Below are 17,682 nucleotides of genomic sequence, written 5' to 3'. Positions count from 1 at the left end.
GGACAACATGGGGTTAGAAACAGTGTTAAGTTCCCTCTACACCGCACCTACCAAACACTCCCAGGACAGGGACAGCACAGGGTTAGATACAGAGTAAAGCTCCCTCTACACCGCACCTACCAAACACTCCCAGCACAGGGACAGCACAGGGTTAGATACAGAGTAAAGCTCCCTCTACACCGCACCTACCAAACACTCCCAGCACAGGGACAGCCACAGGGTTAGATACAGAGTAAAGCTCCCTCTACACCGCACCTACCAAACACTCCCAGGACAGGGACAGCACAGGGTTAGATACAGAGTAAAGCTCCCTCTACACCGCACCTACCAAACACTCCCAGCACAGGGACAGCCACAGGGTTAGATACAGAGTAAAGCTCCCTCTACACCGCACCTACCAAACACTCCCAGGACAGGGACAGCACAGGGTTAGATACAGAGTAAAGCTCGCTCTACACTGCCCCTATCATACACTCCCAGCACAGGGACAGCCATGGGGTCAGATACAGAGTAAAGCTCGCTCTACACTGTCCCCATCAAACACTCCCAGGACAGGGACAGCACAGGGTTAGATACAGAGTAAAGCTCGCTCTACACTGCCCCTATCATACACTCCCAGCACAGGGACAGCCATGGGGTCAGATACAAAGTAAAGCTCGCTCTACACTGTCCCCATCAAACACTCCCAGGACAGGGACAGCACAGGGTTAGATACAGAGTAAAGCTCGCTCTACACTGCCCCTATCATACACTCCCAGCACAGAGTTAGATACAGAGTAAAGCTCGCTCTACACTGCCCCTATCATACACTCCCAGCACAGAGTTAGATACAGAGTAAAGCTCGCTCTACACTGCCCCTGTCATACACTCCCAGCACAGGGTTAGATACAGAGTAAAGCTCGCTCTACACTGCCCCTATCATACACTCCCAGCACAGGGTTAGATACAGAGTAAAGCTCGCTCTACACTGCCCCTGTCATACACTCCCAGCACAGGGTTAGATACAGAGTAAAGCTCGCTCTACACTGCCGTTATCATACACTCCCAGCACAGGGTTAGATACAGAGTAAAGCTCGCTCTACACTGCCCCTATCATACATCCCAGCACAGGGTTAGATACAGAGTAAAGCTCGCTCTACACTGCCCCTATCATACATCCCAGCACAGGGTTAGATACAGAGTAAAGCTCGCTCTACACTGCCGTTATCATACACTCCCAGCACAGGGTTAGATACAGAGTAAAGCTCGCTCTACACTGCCCCTATCATACATCCCAGCACAGGGTTAGATACAGAGTAAAGCTCGCTCTACACTGCCCCTATCATACATCCCAGCACAGGGTTAGATACAGAGTAAAGCTCGCTCTACACTGCCCCTATCATACACTCCCAGCACAGGGTTAGATACAGAGTAAAGCTCGCTCTACACTGCCCCTATCATACACTCCCAGCACAGGGTTAGATACAGAGTAAAGCTCGCTCTACACTGCCCCTATCATACACTCCCAGCACAGGGTTAGATACAGAGTAAAGCTCGCTCTACACTGCCCCTATCATACACTCCCAGCACAGGGTTAGATACAGAGTAAAGCTCGCTCTACACTGTCCTGTCCAGCAGTAGCAGCATGACCTTTCTCTCTCCTGTTTGTTTAGACAGAGAGTTTGCCCAGTTGTGGCTGAATGCTACGAAGGGGGGATTGTTGGTCCTGGTCAGTTCAGGAAAATGCAGGGAGGCAAGGTGACGGTGAGTTGTTGTAGTTGTGTCTGTGATGGTGAGGGCTGTGATGTTTTTACAGTCAGGCAGTGTGGAACATTCTGCCCACACGCTGCTCTCCTTCACTCAGGCTCTGTAAAGATCAAATGAAACTTTCTGGATTTGTTTGTGAGGGCGGTTTGCGGCGATGCAATGACGTTTTAAAGGAGCAATGTTTAACAAGGCATTTCAGATTCTGCTTTATCCCCAGAGGCAAAGGTTGGAAAAGAGTTTGTCTCCATGACAGAACTGGGAATTACGACAGCCCCATCCTATTGTACTTTACCTAATGAGCATTCATCTGATAAACTCCTGCCACCCTTCAATGTTTAATACAAAGCTTGAAGTTCAGATTGATTTGGGAGTTGTTCAAATGCACTCTGAACAAATTCAGAGTTTGTGGCTTCTGTTTCTGGCACTGAGCTCCACCGTCTATAAATAACATTGACGTGCCTTCCAATGTGAATCCTCACTCTCTCTTTAAGGGGGCTCTCTTGTTCTGCTCAGAGCTGTTTTACAAATCAAGCTAAATACAGTCAGTACGACCTGTCTGACTAAATGCCAGGTCAAGCCTGTCCTGGGATTAATGATCCAGGCTCTAGGAGAGAGGTGGATAGTGGGTGAGGGGGTTGAGCAATTGAGCCACTGAATAGACTGACTGCTCTGAGACTCCTTGGAGTACAGAGTGAAATGTTGAGGTTTGTTGCTGTAACTGAGATTCCTTTTGCTGAGCAGGCTGAACTAACTGATAACCCTGGGTTCCAATCCTGCCCACAAGATGAATGATCAAGTCTGCCAAAAGCTTTCATAATCGCCATACCAAGAGGCCACTGTTCAATCTTTCCCAATAGATAAAACCTCACACTCTGCTCTCACCACTCTGCTGCACATTCCCCAGATCTCAATATTTGAGTATTGCTTGTTGAATCTTCCTGGGTGCACACTGGCACTACATTTCTTCCAATGACCTTCATGTAAGAAATTGTAAAGTGCTTTGGGCCAACCTGAGGTGAGGGGAGGCAGTCTACCCTCTTCTTGTTTTGAAAATAATTCTCTACATTTTTCCTCCTGCCCTCCCCCCAACTCACTGATCACCAATATCATTACAGCTCAGTATCACCACTTCTTGGGGCAAAGGTCACTGAGGTCAAAGTGATTAGAACATAACTATCCATGTCACTGTCTGAGACTGAGCTAACCACGGATCCTGTACCTACTCAGCTCCAAGTTCCAAGTGGATCACTCCCCATACTGGCACAGCTGCCTCTTCCTGACATCACTCCACACCTCTCCTGTCCCACACACTTTCCCCCAAACTCCTGTCACTTGCAAATACCAAGTGATGAGATCCAGATCAACTCTTCTCCACCCTTCCTGACTCCACACCCACTTCTCAGAGATTACACTGTTTATCTGAAATACCCTCCTCAACATCTTTCATTCACTCTCCACAACACCAGCCAGATCCATACGAAGTCCACCCTGACTCAGGCATTACTTACTTCCAGTTCTCAAAGTGAGCTCTGCCTTGCAAAACTTCATTCAAAATGCACCCTCAAGTGAGAATCAGGAGTGGAGGGAGACCCCGTACCCCAGGGAGAGGCAACATCTTCAGGAATATTGAACAGGAGATGGTAGTTTTCTTCGTAGCTTTTTTGTAGATCTATTTGCCATGAGAGGAAATGCTTGGAGTTCTGAAGGAAAATCTCTGGCCTTTTCCCCTTGTCGTTGTAACAAAGGCTACCACCCAACACAATAAGCTGCTGATCATGAGTCAACAGCTGTGTGTTTCCAGCTGTGTTTTACTTCATTTCTCTCTCGTTGTGAAGGAAGTGAAGTCATGGCAACACTCAGTTCCAGACCGACCGAGGGTCACCAATTCCGGATGAGTGTCAACTCCTTGTGGTTTGCAAATTGTATCCTGTGTCACTCTGCAAAATAAACTCAGGCAGTCTGATCTTAGTGGGTGTGCTTGGTGTAACTCTCAGTCACAAACATTGACTCATGTTAACTCCCACTAAAAATTTAGTAAAATGGAAATATGTATATCTTTTAACATTTATACTCACCTGAATAAAAAAAGTGTTTAATCTGCACATTACAATTGAACCATTCAGTGTAGTTCTCAGGGTATGTTAAATCAGGGAGGTTTTTGCCCATTCAGCTGTTGCTAATGGTAAAAAGGCCACTTCTCAAGCAGAGTTCAGGGGAACAATCCCTTGTGGCCTGGGCGAACATTCCTCCTTCTGTTCATATGATCAAGGAAGATATCTGATCATTTATTGCTCTTGCTGTTTCTCTGATCTTGCTGTATGCTGCAAGCTGCTGCATTAAACCAGTAACTGCCTTTCCAAGGTAATCCATAGGTTGTAAGGATCTTTAGGAAATCCTAACGATGAGGAATGGCCCATTGAAATGCACTTTCCTTGCAAATTACCAGTCTGAGTAGAATTCCTTTCCTACACTGCTCCCTCCATTCCCCACCACGGGAATGTCTCTGATCTGGTCATTTTCCCCATGTTATTAAGAAGTTTTAATGAGCCAGTGTAAAACACTGGTTCGATCACAGCTGGAGTATTGAATCCAGATCGAGGCACCATGCTTCAGGAAGTAGGTGAAGGCATTCAAGCCAGTGGAGCAATATTTATGGAAATTATTACAGGGATGAGGAACTTCAATAAAGACAATGGATTGGAGAAGCTTTTTCTTATAGAAAGGAAAGTTGATTAAATCTGATGAAGGTGTTCAAAATAATGGGGTGGTGGATTCCAGATAGAAAGACAGAACCTTTCCCATTGGTTGAGAATGTTTAAGGTAATTAGCAAAAGAACTAAGACATGACTTGAGGGAAAGTGTTTTCACGCAGCAAGAGGTTAGGGGCTGGAATAGACTCCCTCAGAGCTGGTGGAGACAGATTCAATTCAAAACAGAACTGGATAATTATCAAGAAGGAAAGACTGATTGGGGCTGGGGAAAAAACAAAGAGAATGGTGTAAACTGAGTTGCCTTTGCACAGACAGCCAACATCGGACCTCTTAAATGTTAATGCTGACCTCTCCCTCTCTCTGCACCTTCTCTGTGACTGTAACACTGCATTCTGCACTGTTCACAGAGTCATAGAGATGTACAGCATGGAAACAGACTCTTCGGCCCAACCCGTCCATGCTGACCAGATATCCCAACCCAATCTAGTCCCACCTGCCAGCACCCGGCCCATATCCCTCCAAACCCTTCCTATTCATATACCCATCCAAATGCCTCTTAAATGTTGCAATTGTACCAGCCTCCACCACTTCCTCTGGCAGCTCATTCCATACACATACCACCCTGTGTGTGAAAAAGTTGCCCCTTAGGTCTCTTTTATATCTTTCCCCTCTCATCCTAAACCAATGCCCTCTAGTTCTGGACTCCCCGACCCCAGGGAAAAGATTTTGTCTATTTATCCTATCCATGCCCCTCATAATTTTATAAACCTCTATAAGGTCACCCCTCAGCCTCTGATACTCCAGGGAAAATAACCCCAGCCTGTTCTGCTACCCTGATGGACTTTGTATGGTATGATCTGCCTGGATAGCTGCAATCAAATAAAACCTACATTACGGGCTAATATAAAAACAAAAAAACAGCAAATGCTGGAAATCTGAGACAAGCACAAAGTCCTGGAGAAACTCAGCAGGTCTCGCAGCATCAGTTGGCAGAGAAACAGAGGTGACATTTTAAGTCCAGTGATCTTCCTGAGAAGGAGAGTTTCTCTGGTAATTTCTTTTTGCATTTATGCAGTGTCTTTCACATCCCTCATGACACTCTAACATGCTTTAGAGCCAATGAAGTATTTTTGAAATTGAAGTGCTGGAAATGTTTTTTTATTATGTATGACTTCTGACATTGACACGCCATAGTGGGGTGACTTATGAAACTTTTTATTGTATTTTTTACGTAAATTACGTGACAATAAATTTCTATTCTATTCTAAAGGCTGGATCCTACAAGCAACAATGTGATAGGGACCAGAGAATTGGTTTCGGTAAAACAAAGAAATGCAGATAGTGGAAATCTGAAACAAAAGCAGGAGTTGCTGGCGAACCTCAGTGGGGTAAAAACAATGACTGCAGATGCTGGAAACCAGATTCTGGATTAGTGGTGCTGGAAGAGCACAGCAGTTCAGGCAGCATCCAACGAGCAGTAAAAGCCCAGGGCTTTTGCCCAAAACGTCGATTTTCCTGGTCCTTGGATGCTGCCTGAGCTGCTGTGCTTTTCCAGCACCACTAATCCAGAACCTCAGCCGGTCTGGCAGCATCTATGGAGGCGGAGTGATCACGTTAATCTTGTGAGTCCAGTATGGAAGTGATGGGCCGAGTCGCTACTCCCGATCCACCTTAAATGTTCGGATCATGTGCTCACCTCGGGTCCCGCCCTAAGCCATTACGTCACCGCGAATCCGCGCTGTTTGGTCCAAACAATCATCTCCTAGGCAACAATTGGCCAATCCGAGCGCCGTATGTAAACGAGCCACGCTGGACGACGTCACCGACAGCCAATGGGAGGGTGCGGCGGTGAGCTCATGGGGCGGGCAGTCACGTGTCCGAGTCTATTTAAGAGGGAGTAGGGGGCGGTGAGCAGTACAGACCGCGGCGAAGCTGCCGGGGGACGGAGTGGATGTGAGGCCCAGGCTTCGGGCCTGCTCTTGCCCCGCCAGCTCCTCAGTGCTGTCCGCTGCCGGGGCTCGGCCCGCACCTTCCACCGAGCCCTGGCCCCGGGAATGGAAACGCCTTTCTACCATGAGGACAGCCTGAGCTCAGCCCGCGCCATGAAAAAGACCCTGAGCCTGCCCGTCGCCGGTAGCGGCGTGAAGAGCCAGCGAGAGACCGAGGCCGCGCTGCACTCCCCGGACCTCAGCTTCCTGAAGCTCGCCTCTCCCGACCTGGAGCGCCTCATTATCCAATCGAGCGGCCTGGTGACCACCAGCCCCGGGCCGGCTCCTGGACTCTACTCGCGGCCGGTGACGGACGAACAGAACTCGTTCGCGGAAGGTTTTGTTAAAGCGCTGGAGGACCTTCACAAACAGAACCAGCTGAGTGGGCCTCAGGCCCCGGGCTCGGCTGATGGTGCTGGCCCAGCCTCACAACCCCCTGGCCCGGCCGGAGCTGGCCTGCAGCACCCGGAGCCGCCGGTCTACACCAACCTGAGCACGTACAGCGGGCCGGCCCCTGAGGCGCCGGTACTGGGCCACAGCCCCGAGGCCCCCGGCACCGCCTCGTACCCGGCCCTCGGGCAGCCGCTGTGCCCCCAGGCCCGGCTCCAGGCCCCCAAGGACGAGCCGCAGACCGTGCCCGATGTGTCAGGCCTCGGGGACAGCCCCCCGCTCTCCCCCATCGACATGGACACCCAGGAGCGCATTAAGGCGGAGAGGAAGCGCCTCCGGAACCGCATCGCCGCCTCCAAGTGCCGCCGGCGGAAGCTGGAGCGGATCTCCCGGCTGGAGGACAAGGTGAAGAGCCTCAAGTGTCAGAACTCGGAGCTCGCGTCTACCGCCAGCCTCCTGAGGGAACAGGTGGCTCAGCTCAAACAGAAGGTGCTCACCCACGTCAACAGCGGCTGCCAGCTGCTGCTCTCCCCCCAGGTGCAGGCTTATTAGACCCCCACCCCCACCCTGGGGTGGGGCATGACACGGTGCAACACCCCCCCACCCTGGGGTCCTGGGGTGGGGCATGACACAGTGCAACACCCCCCCCCCCCCCACCCCAGGGTCTGGGTGTGGGGCATGACCCAGTGCCACACTCTCTCCCCCCCCCACCCCAGGGTCTGGGTGTGGGGCATGACCCAGTGCAACACTCCCCCCCCGGCCCCCAACCCCGGGGTCCGGGTGTGGGGCATGACCCAGTGCAACACTTTCCCCCCCCCCCCCCCCACCCCGGGGTCCGGGTGTGGGGCATGACCCAGTGCAAACCCCGGGGTCCTGATGCGGGGCATGACCCAGTGCAACCACCCCCCCCCCCCCCCCCCCCCCCCGGGGTCCGGGTATGGGGCATGACCCAGTGCAACACTTCCCCCACCCCGGGGTCCGGGTGTGGGGCATGACCCAGTGCACCGCCCCACCCTGGGGTCCTGGTGTGGGGCATGACCCAGTGCAACACTTCCCCCACCCCGGGGTCCAGGTATGGGGCATGCTGTGCAGCACCCCCCAACCCTGGGGTCCTGATGTGGGGCATGACCCAATGCGACACCCACCCCCCCCCCCAAAAACCCTGGGGTCCTGGTGTGGGGCATGACCCAGTGCAACATCCCCCTCTCCCCGTGGGGTCCCAGTGTGAGACATGGACCTGGAGTTCCAGTGTAGGAAGTAACACACTCCTGGAGCTCCAGTATGCAGGACGCTACCAAGTGCATCATTTGGCAGATATTTCTGGTTTCTCTGCTCATCTTTTGGACATCATGTCAATTCACAAACTCAGCTGGTTCTCTTAGGGCCTGGGAAATGTCCAGAAATGATTTGAAGACTTCAACTTGACTTCAGTTGACCAACAACCAAATGGCTCCCAGAGTTGGGCAAATGTTTGCTGCATGTCTGGGTCTGTGTTGACGTGTGGTTTGTGTTTCTGCTGTTCATGGGAAACTGATGCATGGGACTGAGATGTGACCTTGACACCACCTACAGACTGTCAACTGCTCATTTTGTGCAGTGTTTGTGTTTTCAATTCTGGTGCGAACTTTTTAAATAATTGTAAATAAGTGTCAATCTGTTACAATGATAGTGTTGGAATGTGTTTTTACCATTTGAAAGATGCTCTATTTATATACACTAATGGGAACAGTCTGTCTCGACTCTGGTTGCTATACATTCCAATGTATTGCCACAATGTGAGATATCAATAAAAGTATTTTATGTCAAATACAATTTATTTTGTATTTGTTTAGTCAGGCCCATACTGAGCCCAGGTTTGCTTATGGTAGACCTGCTGATGACAGGAACCTATGTGTAAAACAGCTGGTGTACTTTAGTGGGATGCTTTACTCACCATGTTTAGCTGTCAGCACTTAATGAAATATGACTCTGCAAATGTCTGTTCCTATTCCATATGTGAAAAGCAGCTGCCAGTATGGAATGTATTGTAACCACTTAGCCACCTCAGTGTAGGACAACTTTCTTCATCAGTCCTTGGTGAGTGGGCTAAAGGCTGTGTTTGCTATGCTGCTGCCTACAATGTGGGGTGTGTCCATCCCCAATTTCCCTTCAAATGCTTGATTGTTGGGCCATTACAGAGTCATCGACAATGCTGTGTGTCTGGAGTTACATGTATGCCAGGCTGGGTAAGGACAGCAATTTCCTTCCCTGAAGGACATTAGTGAAGCAGATGGGTTTTCATGGTGATTGTTTTGTGGTCACTGTCAGAGTATCACTTTGTTCCAGATTTATTAATTGAATTTAATTGCCAACTTCTGTTGGGGTTTGCACACCACGCCCCGACTACTAATCCAATTACATGAATGCTCCATCGCCATCTCTCTGCCAAACATTGCAGGTGAACATGTATTCCATCATGCCTGCTCTGAGCTCTGGACAAATAGCCCCATTCCTGTGTTTCTTTCACAGCCCTGATGCCTTTAGTGGAGGGCTGAGTGTGCTGCTTACTATAGGATCTTGTGAAGTGCTGTCACAGGTGTAAACAAGGGTCACTTTGAATGAAAATAATCAAGATCTTCCTGGGCATGGTTTTGGGGAGGGGGAACCATTAAAACCCTATTTGTGGGACTTGCAGTGAGCATAATTGTATATCTCTACAATGTGGTACATTTGTTAATGATGGCTGGATAGCTTCCACATGAGCTGGGAACAGAGAAACTCCCTTGACCTGTCTGGTCAGTGTTCTGCCAGTAAGGAATGTGGCCAGTGTGTGTGTAAACAGTTCCTGTATTATTGTGCATTGTATCCAGGAGGTTGCAGTGAAGTTTGTCAAGTCTGAAAAAGCTGCAGTGTTGAAATAAAGCCATAGAGGTGAGGGCATGAAGTGATCTTAAACCTGAGGGAAAGTGTTAAATTTCAGGGTTTAGGAGTCAGTACAGAGAAAAGAGGAAGTGATGTCAATGAATCCAAGCAAAACGTTGATATTGGCAATCTGAAACACAACGCTGCAGATCTGGCAGCATCTGGAGAGAGAGAAATTTAACTTGAGTCCAGTATAACTGGATAAGCAAACAAATGCTGCTCTGAGCTGGGGTGTACTGGGATGCTGCTCTGAGCTGGGGTGTACTGGGATGCTGCTCTGAGCTGGGGTGTACTGGGATGCTGCTCTGAGCTGGGGTGTACTGGGGATGCTGCTCTGAGCTGGGGTGTACTGGGGATGCTGCTCTGAGCTGGGGTGTACTGGGGATGCTGCTCTGAGCTGGGGTGTACTGGGGATGCTGCTCTGAGCTGGGGTGTACCGGGCATGCTGCTCTGAGCTGGGGTGTACCGGGCATGCTGCTCTGAGCTGGGGTGTACCGGGCATGCTGCTCTGAGCTGGGGTGTACCGGGCATGCTGCTCTGAGCTGGGGTGTACCGGGCATGCTGCTCTGAGCTGGGGTGTACCGGGCATGCAGTGGATATTGAGATGAATTGATGCTCCTTTGGACAGCAATATTTCTACACGTTTCAATGTCCTGTTCATCGGTAACCAGTTCAACTCCATTCTACCGTACACACTCTTTGCTAGTGTGCAGGCTGATTACTGTTACTGCGAATGGACAAGGCAGGGCACGCAAGCAAACAAATAACAACTTGATAGGACAGTGCACACCCGAGATAGCACAGTCTCCTGACCCGGCTGTTATTACAGTATATACCCCTGAGATAGCACTGACTCTCACTCTGGTACAGTCCTACACAAATGGACTCTCTCTGGGGTACAAGTCCCCCACACCCTGACTCTCCCTGGGGTACAGTCCCACACACACTGACTCTCCCTGGGGTACAGTCCCACACACACTAACTCTCTCTGGGGTACAGTCCCACACACACTGACTCTCTCTGGGGTACACTCTCAAACACATTGACTCTCACTGGGGTATAGTCCGACACACACTGACTCTCCCTAGGGTACAGTCTCGCACACACTGACTCTCACTGGGGAACAGTCCCACGCACACTGATTCTGACTGGAGTACAGTCCCACACACACTGACTCTTTCTGGGAGACAGTCTCACACACATGACTCTCACTGACGTATTGGTCCCCCACAAACTGACTCTCCCTGGGGCACAGTCCCACACACACTGACTGTCCCTGAGGTATAGTCTCACACACATGGACTCTCCCTGGGGTACAGGTCCCACACACATGGACTTTCACTGGGGTACAGTTCCACAAACGCTGACTCTCCCTGGGGGTATAGTCCCATACACACTGACTCTTTCTGGGATACAGCTCCCACACACACTGACTCTCTCTGGGGTACAGTCTCACACACACTGACTCTAGGGTACAATCCCACACTCACTGACTCTCTGGGGTACAGTCTCACACGCACTGACTCTCTGGGGTACAGTCCCACACACACTAAATCTCTCTGGGGTACAGTCCGACACGCACGGCACACGGACTCTCTCTGGGGTACAAGTCCCACACACACTGACTCTCCCTGGGGTACAGTCCCACACACACTGACTCTCCCTGGGGTACAGTCCCACACACACTGAATCTCCCTGGGGTACAGTCCGACACGCACGGCACACGGACTCTCTCTGGGGTACAAGTCCCACACACACTGACTCTCCCTGGGGTACAGTCCCACACACACTGACTCTCCCTGGGGTACAGTCCCACACACACTGAATCTCCCTGGGGTACAGGTCCCACACACACTGACGCTCCCTGGGGAATAGTCCCACACACAATGACTCACCCTAGGGTACAGTCTGCACACACTGACTCTCCCTGGGGTACAGTCTCACACACACTGACTCTCACTGGGGCACAGTCCCACACAAACTGACTTTCCCTGGGGCACGGTCATACACACAAGGACTCTCCCTGGGATACAGGTCATACACACACATGGACTCTCCCTGGGGTACAGGTCCACCACACATGGACTCTCCCCGGGGTACAGTCCCACACACACTGACTCTCTCTGGGGTACAGTCCCACATTCACTGACTCTCTCTGGGGTACAGTCTCACATACACTGACTCTCTCTGGGCTACAGTCTCACACGCACGGACTCTCCCTGGGCTACAGTCTCACACACACTGACTCTCTCTGGGGTACAGTCTCACACACACTGACTCTCACTGGGATACAATCTCATACACACTGACTCTCTCGTGGGTACAGCTCCCACAAACACTGACTCTCCCTGGGGCACAGTCCCACACAAACTGACTCTCCCTGGGGCACAGTCCCACACACACTGACTCTCCCTGGGGCACAGTCCCACACACACTGACTGTCCCTGAGGTATAGTCTTACACACATGGACTCTCCCTGGGGTACAGGTCCCACATACATGGACTTTCACTGGGGTACAGTTCCACAAACGCTGACTCTCCCTGGGGGTATAGTCCCATACACACTGACTCTTTCTGGGATACAGCTCCCACACACACTGACTCTCTCTGGGGTACAGTCTCACACACACTGACTCTCTCTAGGGTACAATCCCACACTCACTGACTCTCTCTGGGGTACAGTCTCACACGCACTGACTCTCCCTGGGGTACAGTCTCACACACACTGATTCTCTCTGGGGTACAGTCTCTCACACACTAAATCTCTCTGGGGTACAGTCCGACACGCACGGCACACGGACTCTCTCTGGGGTACAAGTCCCACACACACTGACTCTCCCTGGGGTACAGTCCCACACACACTGACTCTCCCTGGGGTACAGTCCCACACACACTGAATCTCCCTGGGGTACAGGTCCCACACACACTGACGCTCCCTGGGGAACAGTCCCACACACAATGACTCACCCTAGGGTACAGTCTCGCACACACTGACTCTCCCTGGGGTACAGTCTCACACACACTGACTCTCACTGGGGCACAGTCCCACACAAACTGACTTTCCCTGGGGCACGGTCATACACACAGGGACTCTCCCTGGGATACAGGTCATACACACACATGGACTCTCCCTGGGGTACAGGTCCACCACACATGGACTCTCCCCGGGGTACAGTCCCACACACACTGACTCTCTCTGGGGTACAGTCCCACATTCACTGACTCTCTCTGGGGTACAGTCTCACATACACTGACTCTCTCTGGGCTACAGTCTCACACGCACGGACTCTCCCTGGGCTACAGTCTCACACACACTGACTCTCTCTGGGGTACAGTCTCACACACACTGACTCTCTCGTGGGTACAGCTCCCACAAACACTGACTCTCTCTGGGGTACAGTCCCACACACGCTGAATGTCTTTGGCTACAGTCCAACACGCACGGCACACGGACTCTCTCTGGGGTACAAGTCCCACACACATGGACTCTCTCTGGGGTACAGTTGCACGCATACTGTCTCTCCCTGGGGTACAGTCCCGCACACACTGACTCCCTCTGGGGGTACAGACCCTCACAAACTGATTCGCTCTGGGGTACAATCTCACACACACTGAATCTCCCTGGGGTACAATCCCACACACAATGACTCTCCCTGGAGAACAGTCTCACACACACTGACTCTCTCTGGGGTACAGTTCGACACACACTGGCTCTCACTGGGGTATAGGTCGCCCACACACTGACTCTCTCTGGGGTACAGTCCCACACACACCGACTCTTTGGGGTACAGTCCCACACACACTGATTCTTTGGGTACAGTCTCACACACACTGACTCTCCCTGGGGTACAGTCTCACACACACTGACTCTCTCTGGGGTAAAGTCCCACACACACTGATTCTTTGGGGGTACAGTCTCACACACACTCACTCTCCCTGGGGTACAGTCTCACACACACTGACTCTCTCTGGGGTACAGTCCCACACACACTGATTCTTTGGGGAACAGTCTCACACACACTGACTCTCCCTGGGGTACAGTCTCCCACACACACTGAGTCTTGCTCGGGTACTGTCTCACACACACTGACTCTGACTGGGGTACAGTCTCACACACACTGACTCTCCCTGGGGTACAGTCTCACACACACTCTCTCTGGGGTACAGTCCCACACACACTGATTCTTTGGGGAACAGTCTCACACACACTGACTCTCTCCGGGGTACAGTCCCACACACACTGATTCTTTGGGGAACAGTCTCACACACACTGACTCTCCCTGGGGTAGCGTCTCCCATACACTGACTCTCACTGTGGTACAGTCTCACACTCACTGACTCTCTCTGGGGTACAGTCTCACACACACTGACTCTCCCTGGGGTACAGTCTCACACACACTCTCTCTGGGGTACAGTCCCACACACACTGATTCTTTGGGGAACAGTCTCACACACACTGATTCTTTGGGGAACAGTCTCACACACACTGACTCTCTCTGGTGTACAGTCCCACACACACTGATTCTTTGGGGTACAGTCCCACACACACTGATTCTTTGGGGAACAGTCTCACACACACTGACTCTCCCTGGGGTACAGTCTCCCACACAAACTGACTCTCACTGGGGTATAGGTCCCCCACACACTGACTCTCCCTGGGGTACAGTTTCACACACACGGACTCTCCTTGGGGTACAGGTCCCACACACATGGACTTTCCTTGAGGTACAGGTCCCACACACACTGACTCTCTCTGGGGTACAGTGTCAGACACACTGACTCTCTCAGGGGTACAATCTCATACACACTGACTCTCTCGTGGGTACAGCTCCCACAAACACTGACTCTCTCTGGGGTACAGTCCCACACAAACTGACTCTCCCTGGGGCACTGTCCCACACACACTGACTCTCCCTGGGGTAGAGTATCAAATACACTAACTCTCTCTGGGGTACAGGTCCCACACACACTGACTGTCACTCGGGTACAGTCTCACACACACGGACTCTCCCTGGGGTACAGTCCCACACACTGACCCTCACTGGGGTATAGGTCGCCCACACACTGACTCTCTCTGGGGTACAGTCTCTCACACACTGACTCTCCCTGGGGTACAGTCTCACACACACTGACTCTCACTGTGGTACAGTCTCACACACACTGACTCTCACTGTGGTACAGTCTCACACACACTGACTCTCTCTGGGGTACAGTCTCACACACACTGACTCTCCCTGGGGTACAGTCTCACACACACTCTCTCTGGGGTACAGTCCCACACACACTGATTCTTTGGGGAACAGTCTCACACACACTGACTCTCCCTGGGGTACAGTCTCACACACACTGACTCTCACTGTGGTACAGTCTCACACACACTGACTCTCACTGTGGTACAGTCTCACACACACTGACTCTCTCTGGGGTACAGTCTCACACACACTGACTCTCCCTGGGGTACAGTCTCACACACACTCTCTCTGGGGTACAGTCCCACACACACTGATTCTTTGGGGAACAGTCTCACACACACTGACTCTCTCTGGGGTACAGTCCCACACACACTGATTCTTTGGGGTACAGTCCCACACACAGTGATTCTTTGGGGTACAGTCTCTCACACACTGACTCTCTCTGGGGTACAGTCCCACACACACTGATTCTTTGGGGAACAGTCTCACACACACTGACTCTCCCTGGGGTACAGTCTCCCACACAAACTGACTCTCGCTCGGGTACTGTCTCACACACACTGACTCTGACTGGGGTATAGTCCCACACATGCTCACTCTTTCTGGGGTGCAGTCTCACACACACTGACTCTCACTGGGGTATAGGTCCCCCACACACTGACTCTCCCTGGGGTACAGGTCCCACACACACTGACTCTCCCTGGGGTACTGTCCCACACACACTAACTCTCCCTGGGGTACTGTCTCACACACACTGACTCTCTCTGGGGTACAGTGTCAGACACACTGACTCTCTCAGGGGTACAATCTCATACACACTGACTCTCTCGTGGGTACAGCTCCCACAAACACTGACTCTCTCTGGGGTACAGTCCCACACAAACTGACTCTCCCTGGGGCACAGTCCCACACACACTGACTCTCCCTGGGGTAGAGTATCAAATACACTAACTCTCTCTGGGGTACAGGTCCCACACACACTGACTGTCACTCGGGTACAGTCTCACACACACGGACTCTCCCTGGGGTACAGTCCCACACACTGACCCTCACTGGGGTATAGGTCGCCCACACACTGACTCTCTCTGGGGTACAGTCTCATATACACTGACTCTCTCGTGGGTACAGCTCCCACAAACACTGACTCTCTCTGGGGTACAGTCCCACACACACTGAATGTCTTTGGGGTACAGTGCAACACGCACGGCACACGGATTCTCTCTGGGGTACAGTTTCACGCATACTGTCTCTCCCTGGGGTACAGTCTCACACACACTGTCTCTCCCTGGGGTACAGTCCCGCACACACTGACTCCCTCTGGGGGTATAGACCCTCACAAACCGACTCACTCTGGGGTACAATCTCACACACACTGAATCTCCCTGGGGTACAGTCCCACACGCACTGACTCTTTCTGGGGAACAGTCTTACACACACCGACTCTCCCTGGGGCACGGTCCCACACAAACGGACTCTCCCTGGGGCACAGTCCCACACACACTGACTCTCCCTGGGGTAGAGTATCAAATACACTAACTGTCTCTGGGGTACAGGTCCCACACACACTGACTCTCACTCGGGTACAGTCTCACACACACTGACTCTCCCTGGGGTACAGTCTCACACACACTGACTCTCTCTGGGGTACAGTCTCACACACACGGACTCTCTCTGGGGTACAGTCCCACACACACTGATTCTTTGGGGAACAGTCTCACACACACTGACTCTCCCTGGGGTACAGTCTCTCACACACACTGACTCTCTCTGGGGTACAGTCCCAGGCACATGACTCTGACTGGGATACAGTCCCACACATGCTCACTCTTTCTGGGGTACAGTCTCACACACACTGACTCTCTCTGGGGTACAGTCCCATGCAAACTGACTCTCTCTGGGGTACAGTCTCACACACACTGACTCTCCCTGGGGTACAGTCTCGCACACACTGACTCTCTCTGGGCTACAGTCTCACACACACTGACTCTCACTGGGGTATAGGTCCCCCACACACTGACTCTGTCTGGAGTACAATCCCACACACACTGACTCTCACTGGGGTATAGTCCCACACACACTGACTCTCTCTGGGGTACAGTCTCACACACACTGACTCTCACTGGGCTACACTCCGACACACACTGACTCTCCCTGGGGTACAGTTTCACACACACGGACTCTCCCTTGGGTACAGGTCCCCCACACACAGACTTTCCCTGGGGTACAGTCCCACACACAATGACTCTCCCTGGGGTAGAGTCCCACACACACTAACTCTCCCTGGGGTACTGTCTCACACATACTCACTGATCCTGGGGTACAGTCCCCCACACACTAACTCTCCCTGGGGTACTGTCTCACACACACTGACTCTCTCTGGGGTACAGTCCCATGCAAACTGACTCTCTCTGGGGTACAGTCTCACACACACTGACTCTCTCTGGGGTACAGTCCCACACACACTGATTCTTTGGGGAACAGTCTCACACACACTGACTCTCCCTGGGGTACAGTCTCTCACACACACTGACTCTCGCTCGGGTACTGTCTCACACACACTGACTCTCTCTGGGGTACAGTCCCAGGCACATGACTCTGACTGGGATACAGTCCCACACATGCTCACTCTTTCTGGGGTGCAGTCTCACACACACTGACTCACACTGGGGTATAGGTCCCCCACACACTGACTCTCCCTGGGGTACAGTTTCACACACACGGACTCTCCTTGGGGTACAGGTCCTACACACATGG

General features: G+C 52.0%; 2 protein-coding genes across 2 annotated transcripts in view; both read left to right on the top strand.

Moving 5' to 3' along the window:
- The window catches only part of LOC140494828 (uncharacterized), a 57,422-nt gene that overhangs the window by 12,163 nt on the left and 27,577 nt on the right, over positions 1–17,682 (top strand). The gene's annotated exons all lie outside the window — the stretch shown is intronic.
- On the top strand, positions 6,361–8,647 carry LOC140494820 (transcription factor JunD-like). The gene has a single exon (XM_072594471.1). It carries the CDS (start codon positions 6,512–6,514, stop codon positions 7,385–7,387), a length of 876 nt encoding a protein of 291 aa, XP_072450572.1. The 5' UTR covers positions 6,361–6,511; the 3' UTR covers positions 7,388–8,647.

This window comes from Chiloscyllium punctatum, chromosome 24 (assembly GCF_047496795.1).
Source record: "Chiloscyllium punctatum isolate Juve2018m chromosome 24, sChiPun1.3, whole genome shotgun sequence".
NCBI lineage: Eukaryota > Metazoa > Chordata > Chondrichthyes > Orectolobiformes > Hemiscylliidae > Chiloscyllium > Chiloscyllium punctatum.
Note: the sequence above shows the minus strand (reverse complement) of the source record. Positions and strands in the feature narration are given on the sequence as shown.

Bases quoted from the DNA above. Each gene is read 5' to 3' on its own strand.
- LOC140494820 (XM_072594471.1), top strand. From the start codon at position 6,512: ATGGAAACGCCTTTCTACCATGAGGACAGCCTGAGCTCAGCCCGCGCC.